The following is a 22180-nucleotide window of genomic DNA, read 5'->3' on the forward strand; positions in this document are numbered from 1 at the left end:
CTTTTTATTATCAAGGAATACACCGAAATAAATTTTCCGAGTATTTGATATTCTCTACCCGACGCAAATGAAGCGAACACCGCATTTAGCTTAACCAAACCAGGACACCCTACTCCGCAGGAAAAAAATACGCCCTCCGTTTCATCTTACATGTCGTTTTAATCTACCATAAGTCAAACCACTTTAAATTTATTAAAAATATTAGCATCTATAACAATAAATTAGTTTAATTAAATCATAATTGAATATATTTTTATAGTATATTTATTTTGTATTAGAAATATTGTTATATTTATATAAACTTGGTCAAACTTAAATGTTTAAATTAGGACAAATCCAAAGTGACATATAGGATCGAATTTGACATATGTATGTTCATGCTTAAAATTAGAAGTTGATTTCTTGAGGATATAACGAGTGCTCCTTTATAACTCGGGATAAAGGACAGATGTAATGCTATTGTTATAGAACAATTTAGACTCCTATCTTTTCGCTTTCTACTTATGCTTCTTAGCTAAAATTTAAATTTTCAACTTTAAATTTAAAGTTGATTTATGTTTTTCATCATAGTTTAATTTTAGTATTGACTTTTAAATCACCAAAAATATACATTTAAGAGTTTTATTTACAAATTGTTTATGGTTTATGTTTGTTTTTTTCTCGTAAAAGGGCAAACAATCACTCCTCTCCTCTAGAGTCCATCTTGAGAATCAAGAGCAGTTGCATTCATTTCTTTTCACTCTTTTTTCGATTCGTTATACATTCAGTATCCTCGGATACACAAGCTGATGGACATTATACACTCACCAAAACCAGCAAACACTCTGAAAAAAAGGAGAGTAAAACACACACCCCATGATGTACAGGTATACTCCAGGAGAAGGAGATCGACGAGACCGCTATACGTGACCGATGATCAGTCGCCTACGTTGAGGAGCACGTCCCAGAGCGTCTCGTCGACGAGCTCGTCCAGTATCTCCGCCTCCATCTCCGCGCCGGCCGCGCCGACGTCCTCGCGGAACGGGCCATTCCACGGCGACATGCTCAGGTCGCGGCCGATCAGCTCGTCCACGGAGTTGGGCGAGTCCGTCGGCGGCGGCGGCTCCAGCCACGCCTGCACGGAGTTCCACAGCCCGTCCAGTAGCCTCTTGCCGCCGGGGGCCCTCCTCGGAGCCGCCCCCGCCGCCGCGCCGTACCACCTGCTGAACGCGCACAGCGTCGTCGAGGCCTGGACGACCCGCGGCAGCGACTCGTTTATTAGGTCGAAGAGGAGGCGGTGGTCGACGGCGGCCGCCGCGTCGCAGTCGGTGGCCGGGGCTGAGGACGACGACGACGACTCGACTTCCTCGAACACCCACGCCGGGATCGGCTTCACCTCGCGGTCCGAGAAGGAGTGGTCAGAGCTTCGTCTCTGGCCGTACAGACCGGCAACGACGAGAACTGCTCTGATGTAAGCTTTCACGGGTTGATCCACCTCGCCCGTGGCGTCATCGTCGTCGCACTCGTCCTGGATTGGACTTGTTTCCGCGAGTTCTTGATCCGTTTGAGCTTGCTCCGACGATGGATGCTCTGGTTCTGAGTAAAGTTATTTGGTCAGAACCAGAATGCATATGACATTGCAGTATGTACCCAAGCAAATTCAGGAAGCAAGCTGCACTTACCAGAAGCACTCGAGCTCATGTCCTTAGCCGCCATCTTCAATGGGGATCGGTGCTCGCTGAAAGAAGCCTCCAATGGCGAGACAGGGCTCGGGTAGCCTCCCCTGCTCATCTCATCAGGTGGGCTGCTGCACCACGACGCCGGGCTCGGCGGCACCTCGGTGGAGTTCTCCTGCCACAAAACAAGCAGCAGTCTCATGTCAGATTGCGCTGACGCTCAATATTGGAGCAGAATGTGCTCAAAGAATTCAGCTTTTTGCCTCACCTGGAGGACGCCGGGGTGGATGAGGACTGAAGGGGCGGTGACCAGCGTGCCGATCGGGGGGAGGTCGTCGGGGAACGGCGACTCATCGGCGGAGTGGAGCTTCTTGCCGAACAGCTTAGCTCGCAGCCCCAGGTTCTGTCTCAGGTTGGACACCCTGCCTTTGATGTTGAACGTGTCCTTCCTCCCCTTCCTCTCCTCCTCCGACGGCGGCGGCGGCCTGCTCCCATAGCCTTCCTGCTTGCGCTGCAGCCGTGCTCCGGTCAGCACCCGCGGCTCCTCCGAGAGAAGCTTCACGAAGGTGGTCCCTGACACCGGCGCGGAGAACGACCTGATGAGGTTCCTCGGCGACACCGGGTCGGAGTCGAGCGCCGGAGTTGGCGACGCCTTGTGGTGGCCACGCCGGAAAGACCTGACGTCGGATTCGATCGCGTGCTTCTTCTCCTCCTTGCTCCTTATCTTGCCCTTCCTGGCCACCTCGTGCCTCGGCTTCGGCCTCGGCTCTTCGTCGAACGACGCCGAGGCGGTTCTTCTCCGGTGAGATAGCGGCGGCGGCTCGGTCTCCGGCTCCCGTCGGAGCACATTCTTCAGCCTGTCGGAGAGGTGCTTCCTGGCGTCTCTGCAGATGTAATCCATTTGGCTCTGCCCGTTGAGCGGGACGTCGCTGCGGTACGACCGCGTTGACTCCGACCGGACAAGCGCCGGGTGCAGGTCCTTGGTGACGGTCTCCCTGATCTGGTTGGCGATGCTCCGGGCAATCTGCTTCGGGTCGGCCGGGATGTCGCCAGCGGCGGCCCACCGGTCACCCTTGTCGTCGGAGGCCATCCTCCCTTCGAGCTCGATCTTGAGCCGCTTCTTCACCTCCTCGAGGAAGGCCTCCATGTTGTTCTCCTTCTTCACCAGCTCCGGCGACCCCAACGACGACTCCTCGATGTCGTCGGTGCTCATCTCGGGGCAGGGCTTCAGGATCACGATTCTCTTCGGCGACAGCAGCCTCTCCTCCTCGTAGTAGAACCTCGACAGCGGCAGCCTCGTCGAGCTGGCGTCTGCGCTCGTCAGAGAGAACGTGCGGCTGCCGGAGATCGACGTGCCGCTCTCCTTGCTCCTCCTCCAGTGCGCGTCGCCATTGGAGTGCGTGTGCTTGTTGTTGGCATTATCTTTCCCTCTGTGCTGGAACCTGTACGGCACGATGTCAGTGCACCGGGCGTCGTCGTCGTCCTCCTCCTCGTCGTCGAGATGGCTCTCCAATTCGAGAGCTCTCGACTGCTCCCACATCCTGCTCGTCTGCCACGCCTCGAACTCCTTCTTGAACTTCTGCAGCTCCTCCTCCTGCGGGTGTTCTCGCGGCTGCGGTTTAGCCCATTCAGTGCTGATCGCCTTGCTCAGCTGGCCAAAGAGCTCCATGCCGTCGTCGTAGGCGCAGACCTCAGCTTGCTTCGGTGCATGCTTCATGGAGCCCTTGTGTTGCACGAAGGAGACATGCTTGGTTGAGACCGTTTCAGAAGGATCTCTTCTTGGCATTGTTCTAGTGGTGATCGTGTCTTGCCTTTTCTCCTCCGAGTAGCCCCCGAGCTCGCCGGCGGTTGTGTTCAGTGGGGGTGAGTCCATGCCCATCAACCTGGCAATGACACTGGGTCTCTTCTGATTCTGAACTTCATTTGTTCTGAAGGATATGTCATCATGTATGAGCCTCTTGATTGGAGATGAAGAGTGGTTGAGACCAGCTTTTGGATATTGTTGCCTCATGTTACAGGAGTACTGCACAAATTATAGCAAGCTTAATCAGGCGCTGCAAAAATTCTAGCCAGTTAAATTAGCTCTTGCACAGGATGTACAGTGCAGTTTTTTTCCACATCATCAAATCAAGAATTAACATCGGTTAATATAGCTCCTTTTTTATTGATGAAAGACACAACTTTGTTTTCACGATGAAATAATTCATCCACATGGGGATAGATGCCAAATAGTAACTTATGTACCCAACAGTAGCTGGGGGTCTACTGTTTGGCACCATTATTAATGGATGTTTCATGATGTCTTCTCATGCAGCAACATTCAGGTACAGATACACCTAGCAGCAATGTTACCGATGTACAAAGACCATAAGTACACATCTCATCTGTCAAGGAAAATCTAACTACTTTCGTTCTCTCATGCAGAAGATGAACTGTTTGTCACTGAAAAAAAAAGGTTCTTTTCTGGAAACAGAACTTACCAGATGCTTATTGGGGGACAAAAAATGAGAGGAATGTACAAAGACTCACCGGGACATCCTCTTGGAAGAAGCCATAGCTTTGTGGAGCCTCCAAGGTGAACTCCATGCTATTCCTAGGGGCTTCGAATCCTACAAATTCAAAGACGGCACCTTGATCAATTAAATTTGCTCCAAATTCAATAACCAATAGCTGGAAACACACCACAGAAATTCTCAATAACTCTTTCATTTCAAGTGAGCATTACGCATCATCTATCATTAAGGACGTTAATGGCCACTTGTCCTGGCGATTTGATGATTCGGAATTTCAGGCAAAGACCATGTGCAAGTTGGACAGAGAGAAATGAATCACCGTGTATCACCGTACCATCGCCCTGCCTCTTGTGTGATGACCACTTCCTTGAGGTGCTAGCATGAGAGAAGTCCAGGTACTGCAGCATGGTGGCACTTGCGAGAGAGATCCAGCAGTACACTGCGGTGGCGAAATTAGGACCTCTGAAGGACAAACGAGATAGACCTTACTATACTGTAAAATTATGAGATATCATGTCAGATTCTACAGAAAGTCCCATAACAAAAAATACAGAAATGAACACAACTTATGATCAGCGCTATGAATTTTTCCGTTAAAAAAAGTCAAACAAGTGCACAAGACAGAATTTATGAAGAAATTTGCTCATTTCACCAAAGTCAATGCATGTTTAGCATGCACAGAATTCCTTTGAAGAATAGCCCAAACAAGAACAAGATTTTCCAATTTTGAAGAGATGGAATTTCGTACGAGTTATCAAGATGGACCCCAAATAACACGAACACACACACACACAAAAAAAAAAAACATCAGACGAACTAGAGGTAGAATCTTCTGCGAAATGCTTTCTTGAGTTCATTTCATTTTGAAGGAACCATCCAGTCATCAAGACGGCTGAGCACATGAACAGAAGCAAATGATGATCCAAAGACGTCAACATGATGTGCTGTTGAACCCCACCACGTGCAAGCAGATCAGAAGCAACCGCATTCCTCCCAGAACCAGAGAAGAACCAGAAACATGAACTAAACGGACGGAACAGAGGAGCTGATCAAACAAGAACAACTGAAAAAGAGCAGGCTACGTACAAGGATCCTCTCGTTCCTCCTCGCGGCAGTTAGCATGCAGATCTCCGGCGACCACCGCGCCGATCCGCGGCGGAAGGAGGCAGTCCACGTTGTTGCTTCTCCCACCGTGGAAATGGGGTCTCGTGGGGTAAGAGGAGAAGAGACGCCACGCTGCGATGCTCTGCAATGAGCTGCGAGCTTCTCGTTGATGAGCCTGCGCTCATGTGCAGGTAGTGGTATAAGAGTTACAGCCCATGAAGAGGGAGGAAAGCAACAGCCGGGAAAGCGAAAGCTTCTCGCTTTGCCTCTCTTTCCCCACAACCACCCTCCTTTTGGTCTCCTTACTTGCCTTTAATATTCCCTCTTGATCACCATCTTCCCCTTGCCACCTCTCTTGTCCCTAATCTCCTCTCTCTTTTAGCCTTTACCTCTTGGAAATTTTTAACAGATGCCGGGAGAGATGCCTTGATCTCTTCCTGGCCTTGTATTCTACTCCAGCTAGAATGCGTGCATACCCAGCTGCCCTTCCATATATGCTGGTGAAGAAGAGAAAACCATCAAATGCTTTGGCCATAATTTCTCCTCATAACAGAGGAAAGATGATGTTTTGTGGGGTAACAGATCAAAATGACAGCTTCCATCAGATAAAAGAAGAGGTTTATGTGGGGTTGCCGATCAAAATGACAGCTTTCCTTGTATGCAGCCATGGAAGATTCTCTTAATTACAAGAGCCAGCTTCAGTAACAGAAGAGCAGCTTTTGCTGAGTTATTTAGCTGGGATGACAGCTCAAGGATGCGAGGATTCTAGTTGGTGCACCACACGCTTTGATCTTTTCCGTTTTTCCTAACCCACACGAGGCCGTTCCATTTGGCGCCATTCTGTTAACTGCCTTCGGCTTCTGAAGAAGGCGTGGGATGCAGTCAGCGCCTATGCAACCTGTATCTTCCTTATCCCCCCCTGCGCTGGTCAGCATCATGTGGGAATTGGATGAGATGTTTCTCCCTTTAAATATTCAGTTAACCACTTAATAATCTATAGGAGGATCACTTGAGACACCCAGGGTTGTATTGTACATTTGTACCCCCAATTTACTAGCACCAATGTCTAAATAAAAAAGAAAGAAAGAAACCCTACAAGAAAAAACAGAAAGTTGAACTGAACCACAGGTTTTGCATACCTAGAAGGGTGAAAACAGTCAAAATCGGTAGCATATCTACAGAAACGGAAATCAAAATTATTTATCAATTTAACTATTTAGTGTTGATATGACACAACACTAACATAATTTAGAAAAATCAAATTCTATAAATGGTTAAAAACAGAAATGAGAGCACTATATGAAAAGGGCGCTCGATCGATCGGGAATTTCCATGACCGTTTTCACTGTAACCTGGACATTAAAAACACATACTAAATCTAATTTCTCCAGCCCCGGTATAACATGCCTACACTACAGTAACACACAAGGCTATCATTAGTTCATTACTAAGACATTTTTTTTCGCAAGAGAAATGCCCAAACTCATGAACACGATGCTGCGGCACTGCCTAAGCAGCAGAGACACACCCAGTGGATAACCGGGTAGGTGTGGTGCACCAGCGGGAGAAGCGACCCCATGCGAGAGGGCGACAGCTGATGGCGAGGATCTCCTTGCTTGATCAGAATGTTGTTGGTGACGTCCGCATGCACATGCACGCCTATCTAGCTTGACCCAGTAACAAATCTATCTATACACTTAATTGGGGGTTTAAGTGTAGTACAGATTGGACTGGGAGGTTATTAGCTGCCACTAGCTACCAGCAATGACATTACAAAACAGCATGTAGATCTGATGGTCCATATTATTATTTGTATGCAGCACTGGCCACTGTATTATTGCCTCTTAATTCTTTCTCTGCATGTCTCACCAAACTGCATGCCAACTGAAACAGGCTATTAGGCTGGACGGACCCATGTTTTCTCCTCCTTGTCTCCGGTGTTTCATCCATGTCGACTGAATCTAGGGATAAGAAAACGGCCGGCTTGCAGAATTGGGTAACACTTAACAGGGAGAAGTCGGGAACATGTATCCCTTCGGTTAGAAATATTTAACACTTAGGATAAGATCTGATCAAAATTTGAAAATTCCGCTCATCAATTTATATTAGAATTTTTTGAAAAATCTAATAAATTTATGATATTATGATAGTACTTAAGACAATATCCCGTACCATTTTTCTTTGTTTTGAACTAAACATCTGGAAATCATTAATGATTGGAATTTAAAAGGTTTAATTAAATCTTATCTAAACAGGAGAGGGAGTAGTAATGAAGGAGTTTACCTCATTCTAAGGGAGATCAGATCCAGAAGTGGGGCTTGCTGCTGCAAGATGGACAGCACAAGGAAGCATAGCTCAATGAATTTGAAGGAGACATGCTTCTTCATGTTGGATCTTCTCAGGGACATGAAGCTAACAGCATTCCTGCAGAGCAAACAGGGCACTTTCCGTAGGGAGGTAAATCTTCTTTCTGCGGCTATGTTTGGTTGTGAGATTATGAAATGGCGTGCATGCATGCATAGCCATCATTCCTCACTACTAAACTAAACTTGCAAAGAAGAAGAAAAATCATATCTGATTGATAAACTAGTTAAACTGTGACCCTCCTAGATGAACAGATCACATGGTGGGGCTCCCCAGCGAATCAATACCATTCAGTTCCTCCACGCTGCCTAAAGCAAAGGGGCAATAGGGTAATCGCTGGGCTGTCGATTCAGAACACCCAATACGAGTATACGACTATTGTTCACCAACATTTTCTCAAGAGTAGAACATTATGGACATTTTAGACCAGGCACACTTGTGTGCACAAGAACTCCCAATTATTTATGAGCTTCAGTTGAGAATTATTCTTTCCCTGAAATGACTACTCAGTGTCTCAGACCCAATGGAGTAAAACTCCCCCTGAATAACCTGCTATACTCGTCCTTGTGCATGTCTGCTTCTTCCAGCTCAACATTACACGTAATGAAAAGATTTTACAGATAAAATAGATCACCGTATCTCTTCTGAGATTGCCTTGCACTTTCTGCCTTCAAAAACATCGTCAACAAGTGTAAAGGAGCTTTGAATAGTTAAAACTCAAAAACACTACTGAGATGGTCCTTCATTCACTTGCCATTTGCTAATTATAACCAAAACTCAGAGGGTTGGCATTTTATGGTGTCTTTCTGCAAGGGTTTTAAGAGGAACTCGGGCTCAGTGGGTTGTAAAGTGGTGTCATCATCAGTGCACTGCGCTTTAATTATGTGCCCATCTCAATGAAAAGCTAGTGCATCTTTGGGTAAAAATTCCTGTGATCATTCATATCAAGTGCCCCCACAAGAACATGTGTCATGTGAAGTTGCTGCTTGCTTGAGAGATAAGCCCTACTGAATTAGGTGGTGGCTTGGAAACAATGGTCCAAAATGCTGGAAGCATGGCAGAGAGGAGACCATCTCTGTCCATGAATTGTTTTTACATGGATCATAGTATGAGATTGACAAGCCTAATATATTTTGATACTCTCTTTTCTTAATAGGTGCGATCATTTGCATAGCTGCTGCTGTTGTGATTTTGAAATATAAAACAAGTTCTCTATTCTCTTTTGAGTTTTTTAATGCATTGGCTGGGGTCTGCTTGTACTACACTTTAGATCAGAGAAGATTTATATGCATATAGAATCAGTTCTATTTTGTTAGTGAATTATATACCTCCTACTTTTAGAATGGGTTTGATAATCTGCCAGCACAAAATCTAATTCAGGCCAAAAAAGGCGACCATGCCTCGACCCATAGAACTACATGATGCATTTTGAACTGAACTATCCCACATGATTTATCACTCAATTTAGGCATTACCATTTTAGTGCTCATATACTCCACAAGAAACCAAAAGTTCTTTTTTGATATGAAACTGGCAAACTGCTTGAAATCCCTATATCAAGTCATCTCATGTGAATTATTACAATTCAACTTGATTTTCATTTAAGCTACTTGGTCATCTTAAAAAAGACAAACGAGAAAGAGAAATAACCAATGCAGCATACAACAGGGATGCAAAACCAAACTAAGAGCTTTCATTGATACAATATATGCAACAATAATGGCCCAGTAGCAAATGAATTGTGTATAGCATGTGGTACTAGTTTCAAAAGCACTACACGCTAAAGGCATTATCACAGTTTGCAAACTAGTCTGTTCTGAGGATACAAACTTAACTGGATGAATTTAAATACATGAAAGAAGAACCAACTAATGTTATGTACTTTACTCATATCCAAATTTAACCAGCAAAGTACAAGAATATGACTGTCCGCTGCCTTTCCATGGTCGATAAACATAGAAAAGATAATTGAGGTACAATACTTGCATATTTGACCAAACAATCTGTTACAAGCTACTAATTTATGGGGCAATCACTAAAAGAGTGCTCTTCATTTGCATTAAGAAAAATGCAGTTTTACACACTATAAAGACTGACAAAAGAAGCACATAGAGGGCAACAATCACCTTTTCTGCAACAAGCTGCTCAATTGATTGTAGATACCCTCTCTCATGGCATCCCTATTACCAGTATTTAAGGTGTCAATAACTGCTCCAGGATGATTCCTCAACCTCGCAACTGCATTTTATGTGAGGAATATATAGAATTAGTTTATTGTAGTTCTTTGCTTTTTGTATGTGTGTGGATTCAGGAAATCAGAAATTCAGAATCATAACTCATGTGTACATCTGAAGAAGGCTGTGGCACAAAAATATTATTCTTGTAAGAGTAAACGAAATATCCTTTAGTTCTTTCAATGTATAAGTATAGGCTGTATAGCTGGATATAAGGTAGAGGGCTTACAGAAATGTACACATGTGCAACTTTGTAATAAACCTATAATTGAATTGGCATTTTAAAGCAGATGACCATGCAAATGGTACTCCGTAGAAGGTGGTACAGCTAATAAAATCATTAATAAGTAGCTTCTGTCAAGATGTTAATTATGAAGTGATGGTACCTCCAGGAATATCTCGGCCTAATCTTGGTGCCGGAATCGTGGCTAGCACTGGAATGTTCGATTCAATAACTCTCATTACAGCAGGGAAAAATGCCGAACAAAACAATTCCATTTTACCCACTTCATCAATAATGAAAAGATCTGTGTCTTCTTTTACCTGATATGAAAAAGAAGTTATTACCACCGGTTCACACACACCAAAAAAAGTTTATACCAACTATTTTGATCATTGTGCAATTAAAATTACATTTACATGTCTAGCACGAATGTGCTAATACAATGTGCATCCTTTCCTTTATTCTTCACATCTTTAATCGGAATGGCTTACCTGCAGCTCAGGCAATGCTAGCAACTCAAAAGATGCTATGTCTACTTTGTACTTCCCAACAGTTGGCCATGTAAAAGACTCGCAGCTGCAAGAAAAGAAAATCTTACAGATGACATGGACAGCCATCAGGTAAATTCAGTAAGCATACATAAAAATTGGATTGACGGGATTCAAATGTAAGTATCTAACAAAGATCAATAGTCAAACCTTACAAGCTTTGTTCTAAGGTAAGAATCCAGAATATTAGAGGGGAAAATAAGGAACCGTGGAACATCAAGTTCTTAAATACCAGTATTTTGCACCGGAACTTTCAGTAGTAGTATCAAATTATCCTAATGATGGCCAATGACACTAACTAGTTTCACAATTATGGTTGCGATGAGAAGTGTGTCACAGTCAAATGGATAGAAGTTCAGAAAATAAGGGAAAGTGCCAGACAGATACGAGCCCTGCACATGATATGAGACATAAGACATCCAAATATGCTGGATACCATCAGCAGGTTGGTATTCCCCCATCCCTGTCACTGCATAAGTGAGAAGGTAAAAAAATGCAACAGATATAGGTTACTACGTCATATACAACTCTGTCCATTGATAAGGAAAGGGTCTTTACTTTTGACGAGTATGGAATTTGACTATCTAAGGTGACTGAAACTAGATGGTATACAGGGCAGGCTATATGTACTCCACAGTTTGAAAACGAAAATTTCCAGACTAACACAGCACGAGTAGGAACTGCACGAGAAACGAGTATCCCATCACATATCCTTTGAGATTTTCACAACATGTGCACCAAATGCACTTCGTTTGGGTGCAGAAAGACAAATGTATCTCCTGCATAGATGTTAGGCAAGTAATTACTACTAAAATTCAAGCACATTAGCCATATGAACCCGACCTGGAAACCTTGGAGGAGGCGAGCGGCCCGCTTCGTCCATCGAGCGTGACGACCTCGAACCCGACCCTTTCCCCACTCTCCCTCACCTCACCTGCACAACACAAAAACAGGTGAGATTTCTGCTCGCGAACAGCAAGCAAGCGTGTCAAACCTCTGAAAAGGGCAGTACGGGTGTAGAAGCCGCGAATGCTGAGGTGCGGGTGGTATGCCCGGAGGGCTTCGAACACCCGCATAACCAGCGTCGTCTTCCCCACGCCCTGCGAGAGCGGCGGCGGCCGTGAGGCAGTTGGCGAAGCAGAAGGGTTTTAGCGTTGGGGCTTGGGGAAGGAGGCTTCCTTACCGGCGGGCCGGTGACGAGCAGGCACCTCGACGGCGCGGCGGCCATCGGATCGGCTGTGGCAGTCAGCCGCGACGGGGGCAGCCGGGCAGGTCAGGTCACCGGCGGCAGCCCGAGGCGAGGGCACGACCAGACCAGAGGAGGAGACGCACAAGGCGTAGCCAGGAAGCCAGCCCAGAGAAGGCGTAAACGTGGAATGGGCTGGGTAGGATTATTTTCCGCCACTACTGGGCCAACGTGTGGTACGTAGAGTTGGGCCCAGCCGTATATACAGAACGGCCCAGTAAAAAGAAATACGATTTTCGATACAATCCAAATGCTGCATTTAATGCCTGCTTGTTTGACCCACGGAGCAAACTCATCCATCCTATTATTTATTCTAAAATATATGATGTACTACGTAGGGAAAAAAGATTCTATCAGCTTATTTATCTCGTCAACTATAAATAGATTAGGATCCCCATTGGAGAGGAACACTATATATATTAATATATATATATTAATATTCTCTCTTCTTTCTCCATATCTCATCATCCCATCACAAAAGGAAACAATAATAGAGGATGATGTTGTAAAACATTAATAATATATATAAACAATGTAATATGAATATTCTGTTGAAGTGATAACTAATATGAATAAAGAATCTATTTTTAGATGATCATCTAAATGATAATATAGATGATGAAATTTGTTCTTATAACTAACATGTTTTGATTTTCAGGACTTGTTTTTAGAATTAATTGACATTTTTTACGGTTTTCTATATTTGGATGTGGACCACTCAAAGCACGACAGTCTTATCACAAAATTACTATTTTTACCTTGATTGCGTGTCTTCCACTAATAAACTGTAGCCGTAAAAATGTCTTTCATGCAAGGACATGTTGTTGTTTCACTGTCTCGGTCGCGTGTCTGGTACCACCTCCGTTAGTAGAATTATGATGTTTTAGGTTTAACCGGATAAATGAATATGTTTATACATGTATTTAAATTATTAGTATCCATAGAAAGGACTTAAAAATTATATAATATAAAACTAATGTAATACTAATTTTCTCCGTGATTTGATATGGCAGAGCCTCATTGTTTTTTGTTTATAAGTATGAGCGAAGACACTTCCAAAGATGTTAAAAATAAATTATGATAAATCTTAAATTAACTTTAAATTTAAGCTTTTAATTATATTGTAAGCATAAGCTTGTCCAGAAATACGAGGATAACGAACTTTGGCAACAGCCATTTGTACTGACAAGCATTATGATCTATACATCTCAGTTTTTTGCATGTCATTTCGCTTGATACAGCATGCTGAAACAAATACTACATGCAGTTGAAACCTCTAACCCAAAAAAAATTCCATCTTCATCCTATTCCACACGTAGTATTAATGTATAACTAAAATACACTTCACCTTTATTAAGTCCAATGTATTTATCTAACTTTCTTCAACCCTAATGTACTTGAATTTGTCTCTATATTCTCAAACTTAAAAAAAACGATTACTTTAAAAAATATAATCATTGTGAGAAAAATGGTAAAAACGATGTTTTATTTTACGGAGAGACTATTTTTCTATATGTGGTGGCGCCTTAAGCATTGTCTTGTCCATTTAACGGTGTTTTTTTTGGGCGAGCACAACAGTCAATAGAGCACACAAATGACACATCACAGACATATGTTACACACTTACACGTGCTTACCCCTATTTCATGTTATATTACAAGATGACTTTATTTTTTAAAGTTGAAGTTTGTTAAGTTTGATTAAATTTATATATAAGTACAATTATATCGATAATAATAAAAATAGAACATTCAATTCACGCTTGACATATATATTAGTTTTATATTAAGGATGCCGCTATGTTTTCATAGATTTAATCAAACCTAAATTTTGTGCCTTTAAAAAAGTTAAATATCTTATAATATACTACATTTGTCCGTAAAAAAATATTTTTAGCCCATCTGGCATATACAAGTAGAGTTATAAAATCTATAATTTTAATATATTTATCTCATGTTTTATCAAACTCCAGTACATACAACACTCAAAATTGGAATATTGGTGGAACAACCATGAGCCAAAACGAGAGTCAAACAGTTCAAAAGCGAGTAGACACGTGACATGTAATAGCTCATATTTTTGTGGTCGAAACATCCATATGCCTTGGTTGTATTCTTCTCGGCTGGATTATTCATCGTTTTCTAAGCGCACTTTCCTATCAAACATTGCATATTTTGCAAAAGGTGTATATATATATATATATAAAAGTTCATAATGTCACATTTCTATAATAGATTTTGAATTCTATATTAATTAATTTTATCATCTATAATATTACCTAGTTATAAAAAATCAGGTAAGCTCGGTCAGCACACCGACTGTCCGATTAACCTTTGTTAAAACGGTCTACATAAAACGCCAGATCGGAAAATGTAAATAGAATTGCGGGCAATATAACAGTACTACCAAATGACAAAAAATGTCAAAAACGGTCCACTGACATGTGGGCCAACGTCCTCCTGCTCCAAAATTTTCCAATTTAGCAGTAGATTAGCAGTAGAAAACAAGTACCTACATGACCCGTGGAGCACCCACCAATGAGGCTCGCCCACGACACGCGCTCGACCGGTCCCACCCCCCACCAAACGCCCCCGGAGGCCGGCCGATCCGAAACCAGTTACACGGACCGCCCGAGCCTGAGGTGGCCTCCATGTGGGCCCCGGGATCCCGTGTCCCACATATCAGCGACGGAGGTGATCCCGCCCGAGCCGGACGACCCCGCCGCAACCGAAAGGCCCCAAGGAAAAATACCAAACGCACGCAAAGCCACACGCACCCCGACCCGTTCGCAGGCGAGGCCGCCCCACCACCACCACCACCACCTCCTCCTCCCTTCCGCCGCCGCCGCCGTTGCGGCTGCCTCCGATGGCGAAGACCCGGAAGGCCGCGGCCGCTCCTCCTCCTCCGCCGCCCCCGCCGCCGCCCCCGGCCGAAACCCCATCCCCGCAGCGGAAGCGCAAGAAGAAGGGGCGGCCGTCCCTCCTCGACCTACAGCGCCGTAGCCTCCGCCTCCAGGCCCAAAACCCTAGCACCGCCCCGTCCCCCACCCGCAGGGACCCCAATCCCTCCGACGAGGACGACGACGGGGTCGGTAGAGGGCGTCGACGGCAGAAGCGGCTCAAGAGCGTCCTCTCCGGCGGCGGCGAGGTCGGCGTCTCCTCCCCTGCCGCGCCAATTTTTCGAAATTTCCGAGGTTTTGGGGGCCGCCCCGAGGGGGGGTTTTTGCCGTGGGACACGCGGCGATGCGGAGCCGTAGTGGTTGGATCTGCGATTTTGGAATTTTTTTCGGGGGTGGTTTCGTGGTACGGCTCGCTCCGTGGTGGGGAATCTGCGCGGGAGGGGAGATCAGTGCGACTGTGGGAGTGGCACTTGGGGATTTTTGGCTTCTTGGAGAGTGTTGCTTTTTGGGCGCGGGTTTGGATTTTATTTTGGTTTTCCCCTGGAGCCCCGGGTCTAGGGATCTTGACCTTGTCAGCGCTTTAATCCTTTCCATCGAAGGGAACAGTACGCGGATCTGACAAGTTTTGACGGATTTGACCGCTTTTCTCCCGGATTATTGTGCTCCAAGCGCTGTCCGGAGTTGAAAAAGCGGGAAAAGTCTTCGTTTTTTGTGTGCGAAGTCAGGTGTTTTGCAGCAATTCGCACTGGTGATGGAAAAAGCTGACGTTTTTGAGCCACCACCTTCGCTCAAAACTTGGTTTCCATGCCGAATTCGACTCCTAACAGCTGCTCTCCGATGCTGCTGCAGGATGAGGAGGAGGGGGCGGTGAAGGAGGATGTGGTGGTGGAGGAGAAGAAGGTCGCGGCGAAAGCGACCGGGAAAGGTGAGGCTTGGAGGGAAGCAAGCATTAGTGTTGAAGTAGTTAAAGAATTTGAAATTTTCTCGGGTGAACGCCTCCTTGCGCTTGTGGGAGCAGGGGACGCTGCGTCGGATGGCGGGCCCACGGGGACTCCCCTCCCGGACAAAAAGTTGCTTCTCTTCATCCTCGACAGGCTCCAGAAGTGAGTGCCCGGCCCCATCCTGATGTAGTTCTCTTCTCCCCACAATAAGAGCTTGCCTCTGATTGCTTCAGCTATGTGTGTCTCTCTTCTTTGTACTGCTCCCAGGAAGGACACCTATGGAGTTTTCTCGGAGCCCGTCGACCCTGAGGAGGTGAGCAAATTCAGTTCTTGGTCTGCGGTGTTTTTTTTGTGTTAGTTGTGTTGATGCTGATAGCATATATGCTGTTTCTGTTTGCGTGCCTGCAGCTTCCAGATTACCATGAGATCATCGACCATCCTATGGACTTCTCGACGATACGTGAGAAGCTGTTGAATGACTCTTATACCACCTTAGAGCAGTTTGAGGTATGTTGCCTGTAGTTTGAGTTGCTGTCTCCTTGCGGGTTGTCTGTTTTTTTGGCTCTATTAATTCACTGACAGTCCAGATGTTTGCTTCTGTTTACTGTTCTGTCCTTTTTTCTATTGATTTATAATGGATAGTTCTGTTGTTTTCTTGTGAAATCCAAGGCCTTATGTCTAGCTTATGTCTTTTCTCTCTTTTGTTTGTACTGTTATGCAAGTGGTTATTACAGTTTTTAAGTTAAAATATACTCTTAAAATTCACATTCAATGGATTTGTTAATACTGTTTATGATGCCACTGAAGTTTCCTCTGCATTTTGGTAACGTTGTCAAGGAATTCCTGTTTTGAGAAAGTACATTGCTATATATCCTTGTTATTACACAGGTCAAATTATGGTTCGTTTATATGAGTTAATGCCTTCATTAATGGAAACTGCTCTATGATGGCATGCAGAGGTTGCATGTGCTACTTTTTAATGATCATCTTGGACTTTAGCTAAGAGAAAGCCCAGTAAACTTCACAATGATTCCTCCTGTTTTAGCTCCCATGCTGTATCCATTCAATAGCTTACAGATACTTTATGCTTACTGTTTGTGGTCTTTCTGTACGCAATTGATTTGCCCAGCTTGGTGGGAACCTTTGCGTTCTTTCCACCAGGCCAGCACAGGGCTCATCTGTCATGCTAACTCAGGCTAGATCGTTGGATTGTGAATTTTCACCTGTGCAAATCTATCCAGATGGTTGCTAAGAGTAATCCCAAATGAGATGGTTCTGTATTCTCAAATTGGCTTCTTTAACAAAAAATATCAATATCTCAAAGACTTTGTAAACCATACTCCACATTGACACTGTACTTCTTGGATAGGTTAACTTTGTCTATCCCCTTAGCTGTTGTGAACTTTTTTGGTGAAGTGAACACCGAGTTGATTTGTTGTTAGGATTGCAGTCAATGGTGTTTTGAGTCCAATATCCAAATTCTGCATCAGGTCAAATAGATTTGTTCTTTCTAATAAGGGATCCACGTGTGAAGTGAACTTCAATCAGCTTTCATGTTTCCTATTCTGGCACATCTTCTCAAGCCACTATTTTTTTTCTTTCTTTCTAATGTCTATGCTTTGCTTTCAGCCCCTACTCTTCAAAATCTGCATTTCCCACTCGATAAGCATTTTAGAAGAGAGGGATGTTATTTCAGACCATTGAAAAACCTTTCGTGACATGCTATCCTACCATAGTACCATGTGATATGTACACATAAAGTTACTTTATTATTTTGTTTTTGGGGGCTATCTATTTTCATACCACTGAGTTCCATCAAAGGTCCATAATGTACAGCTGATGCCCCACTAATTAAACCATAATGTACAGCTGATGCCCCACTAATTAACTTCTCAACAAGTGGCATATTGTGGATTTGGAAAACTCAGTGGCATATTTTGTTCGTTCATTTTTGTACAATGTTTCATTTTTTTTGAAAAATTGGTGTGTATCTTGACACAACAACACCTCTGAGAGTTATGCACTTTTCCTGCATATGTTTGCTGTATGGGAAACTATTTTTTTTTTCAAGAAACTAGTAAAGCATGAAGCAAATCATGATGAGTAATCTTTTTTTTTTCTGATCGTGCAGAGTGATGTATTTTTACTTACATCAAATGCCATGTCCTACAATTCAGACGACACGATCTACTATCGGCAGGTATCTGCTTTACTAATGCTGTAGTGCATGTGCCTTTTGCTCTAGGACCATGTGATCCATCTTGGCAGATATACTTACATATTGTCTTCACACATTCGATGCTTGAGTTATGTAGGTTATTCATAAGCTTTGCAAATTTTTATGCTTGGTGCAGTTTTTTTAGACTTCAATAAAAATCTGCACACCTTTTTCACAAATGGTGTGTATCCTTTTTGTTCATATTGTGTTGCTGGTGTTGGCAACACTAGATTTCAAATGCACTAAAAGCATGAATATCATTGATACACTAAATGCAACTCTAGATTTTAAATCAACCTCCTTTGGTAAATGCAACTCTAGATTTTAAATCAACCTCCTTTGGTATTATATTTTAATACTTCTTTTGACTCTTTGGGCATTGAAAATCCATCTGACTTTTCTTATACTGATAATTTCTGTAAAGCCAAAACATCAAGTTTGCTATCTTCTACAGTATGTTTCCCCAGCAGGAAATACTGCAGCACAAAAGAAACCAATGCACTGGCATAATACAGGACATTATATGTAGGATAAACTCCTATGCCACTGAAATCCATTGATATGGTCCTTTCTGTTCTATTTCGTCGTAAGAATATTTCATTATGCAAGTTAGCCTGCTTGTGTAGTCTTGGCTTCCAATCCCTGAGGTGTCCATTTATGTACCTAGGCACGATCCATTGAGGCTCTGGCCAAAAAGGATTTTGAGAACCTGAGGCAAGTTAGTGATGGTGAAGAAGAACAACCCAAGACTGCACCCAGAAGAGGCAGGCCGCCAAAATATGCAAAGAAAATTGTTGAGAAGACTGATAATGATGCTTCACCAGATTTATCCAATGCAAAAGCAAAATCTGCAGATCATGTTGAGACAATCAGAAAAAGGTTGACTGGAGACAGAACTCGAAATGCAAACATAACAGCAAGAGACTCATCCTTTCTTCAAAATAATATACTTGGTTCTTTTGCTGGCAAAAGAACAGATAAATTTGGTGACTATTCAGGTTTGTTTTTACTGCTAAGTGCGCATATCTCTACAGAGCTGTACTTATGGAAGAACATGGTTTGATATTGTGGTATCTTTTAGGCCCTTCGAAGTATGGAAAGAAGACCACCCCCACTATTTCAGATGATGATCGGCGTAGTACATATGATCCGCAATATTTTCATAGTAGTCCTCTGTTTTCTGCCCTTGATGGTGAGAGGAAACTACTTTTGCCGGTAAGCACATTCAGATAATTTTGTCCTGAATAATTTACGCATTAAAAGATTTATAAATCTTGCCCACTTACCTAAAATTGAACATTGGCAACTACTATCTGCTGCATTGATATCACAGTTCTGAGTTCTTTTTAATATTGAAACAGGTGGGACTTCAACAGCCACATGCATATGCTAGGAGCTTGGCACGGTTTGCTGCAAAATTTGGTCCCATTGGCTGGGATATAGCGGCAAAGAGAATCAGGCGGCTACTGCCTCCTGGGACAAATTTTGGCCCAGGATGGGTTGTGGATGGTGAACCACCCGAAAACTCTCATTGGTCTCGAGTTCCGGCACTGCCTGATCCATCAATCCAGTCTACTAGTGTTCCAGCCAGCAACATGACATCCAAAAATGATGAATCCCATCAGAAGTCTGGATTTTCTCCGAATGAGGATGCTGCTGGTGAAGAGCATCTAACTAGAACTGAGCCAGTGGCTTCGACATCTGCATGTGTTGAGACGAGTTCAAAATTTCCTGCCAACCCATTGGTCAATCATGAAAACGGAGCTAGCGTGTCATGTGATGGTGTGGGTAGTACTGGACAGGCACCTACCTTGCAGCAGCACAACCATAGTCGAGAAATCCACTCGAATATGAATGGCTTCACTGCTGGGCCAAACACGATTAGTCAATTTACAGGGCAAGGGTTCTTGGGGCAGATGCAGTTGACACATGCTCAAGTACTTGGGATGTTTTCTGGAGTCAATGGCAGAACCAATGGCTTTATCCATGGGCACCCACTGGTGGCCAATAGCATCAAAGCAACACAAAATGGGGATGTTGGGAAGGCAGCCACTAATCCTTCACCAGATTCAGGTCATGATTCAGAAGCCGCGTCAGCACAAAACGAGACAGGTTCTGCTCCAAGTTTAGGTGCTGGTGTTCAGCCATCAGGATCCATGCCAAGTGGAAAGTTGGCAAATCCAAAAAAGCATCCGGACCTGGCATTACAGCTCTGAATACAAGTAGCCATTGACATAGTTCAGCTTAGCACCATCCTTGATGGAACATGATTCAGAATCTCAGCTTCTCGAGTCCTTATTCTCCGGCTTCTGCTATGCTGATGGTGTCTGTAGCAGCACACTGTGTGGTGCTCAGGAGAATAACAATGGATTTCTCGTCGAAGAATAATTCATTGTGAGGAGAGGTCATGGGAAGGAGTAACTAGAGCCATTGAATCATTTGACGCCCAGCGAATTTGTTGTAAAAGGGTAGGTAACCTGTATAGATTCTAATCTTATTTTCGATGATGTTTCCGGATGGGCAGCGTCTGGCATCCAATGTGTAACATTATAGTAGTGGAGGTATACAAGCAGAGAGGCAAGTGAATACGTGTGCCTTTTCCTGCGAGGACGATGAATCCGGTTCCACATACTGTATGAGACTGGGGTGGATGGAAGAATGCCATGGCTGCTGGACCTCCACCCCAGTTGAGCTGAGTAGTAGCCTGAGTCATCAAATCTTGCTCTGAGCCTCTGACATGATTCTGTGTTGACATTTTTACTGACATGATTATGTAGTGCTGTTTAACACTTGTTGATGTTGCTGTTACTGTACTTCTTGCCCTGGAATCTGGCATATAGTAGGAGCAGATATGGTCTTGATATTTTTCCCCGTGCCAGCATTCAGCTGTCCTTCGTTTTCACAGCACAAGACACAATGATTACTCTCTCTCGGCCTCTCCTCTCTCTCTCTCTCTCTCTCTCTCACGTACACAGCCAGATCAAATCCAGTTGGAAGGTGAAAAAACTGAGCCGTGCCATGTCCTTCCTCCTGCTGATCTGCATGGATGTTGCATGACTCGAAGCGATCTGCTGCCCCGAAATCTGAATCCGCATCCGTCGAGATCGCGATGACGACGACGATCGAGTCGGCAGGCGGCCAGCCCACACCAAGAGCAAAAAAACAGCTCAAAATCTCACAGATTTCGCTACAGCAAAGCATGCACGGGCCGTATAGTGGTAGTAGTATCAGGTATCAGCAACACGTGAAAGCCCGTGAGGCAGCCACCGGTATCGATGGCAATGGCGATATGGCATGCATATGGCCTCGTTTCAACTCTCGTCGTCGTCGTCGTAGCCATCATGCTCGGCGCCGCTGCCCCATTCATTGTGGCATCGAGATCCGGTTGGGGCTGGGTTTGCTGCGCGGCGGCGGCCCCGGCCATTCCATAACTTCCTCACAGTGAAACTGTTCGGGCCCGTACTGTCCTACGGTACCAGTGTCTTCTGCTTACTGTTCCAGCTTCACTTCCCCCCTCGGCTAAAAACTGCAGCTAGCTGCTGGTTTCCATGCCGTCTATATATTCAGTCGCAAACCAAAGTACAGTGTGTATGTAGACAAGCTAACTCGATTACTTTACTTTGTCATTAATATAGCCCTCTCAAAATAACTACTACCTCCAGTTTTGGACATATGATATTTAGGTCAGTCAGATTGACTTGAATGTAGTTATAATTTTTTTTCCTAAATGTCATATAAATACAGAGTGCTTAGTGAGGTGCTTAATAACTTAATTAAGCTAAACAGCTCAACTTAAGTATAGTGCTTAGCTTAATTATGTTGCTAAGCACCTCACTAAGCACCTGCATTGGAGGTGCCCTTAGCCAGAGACGGTGGCGTTTCTATATAGTGCTAGCCGGGGTCGGTGACATGACCCAAGTAAAATTCTAATGTTTAGTTGTTTTAGTCTATATTAATTGCGTTACTAGTTAAAAATAAAAACATTATATGTTATGATGTATAGAACCACCGGTAATTTTTTTCTAGGTTCACCGCTGACGGGAGGGAATATATTTTAAAACGGAGAGAATCGGAGTTCGATTTTCTCATTATAGGGAAGATACCTATACTCAAAGTAAAACCATTTATACACCGTCGAAAGACAGACACCCCTATCTCTTGGCTTTCTTACGCTTTGAAGTTAAAATTTAAATTTTTAATCTTAAATTTGGAGTGGATTTTGAGGTTTTTTCATC

At 43.9% G+C, this 22180-nt stretch overlaps 2 protein-coding genes across 2 annotated transcripts; one reads left to right on the plus strand and one right to left on the minus strand.

Annotated features, from left to right (window-relative positions):
* Window positions 1-708: 708 nt before the first annotated feature.
* Window positions 709-11943, minus strand: LOC102705985. The gene is given in 20 exon segments (XM_040522083.1): window positions 709-1575; window positions 1662-1830; window positions 1924-3678; window positions 4185-4264; window positions 4503-4607; window positions 5255-5330; window positions 5333-5373; window positions 5623-5626; window positions 5662-5714; window positions 5749-5797; window positions 6171-6191; window positions 7147-7233; window positions 7556-7590; window positions 7593-7696; window positions 9763-9874; window positions 10257-10413; window positions 10585-10669; window positions 11485-11575; window positions 11654-11741; window positions 11825-11943. Coding segments are annotated over 20 exon segments (3816 nt in total). The 5' UTR covers window positions 11870-11943; the 3' UTR covers window positions 709-916.
* A 2695-nt stretch (window positions 11944-14638) lies between these two features.
* On the plus strand, window positions 14639-20809 carry LOC102700130. The gene is made up of 9 exons (XM_015835724.2): window positions 14639-15034; window positions 15636-15711; window positions 15805-15889; window positions 15995-16040; window positions 16136-16234; window positions 17859-17927; window positions 18613-18943; window positions 19027-19160; window positions 19307-20809. The coding sequence occupies exons 1-9, from the start codon at window positions 14753-14755 to the stop codon at window positions 20159-20161; spliced, it is 1977 nt and encodes a 658-aa protein (XP_015691210.2). The 5' UTR covers window positions 14639-14752; the 3' UTR covers window positions 20162-20809.
* Window positions 20810-22180: the final 1371 nt, after the last annotated feature.

This window comes from Oryza brachyantha, chromosome 3 (assembly GCF_000231095.2).
Source record: "Oryza brachyantha chromosome 3, ObraRS2, whole genome shotgun sequence".
Lineage (NCBI taxonomy): Eukaryota > Viridiplantae > Streptophyta > Magnoliopsida > Poales > Poaceae > Oryza > Oryza brachyantha.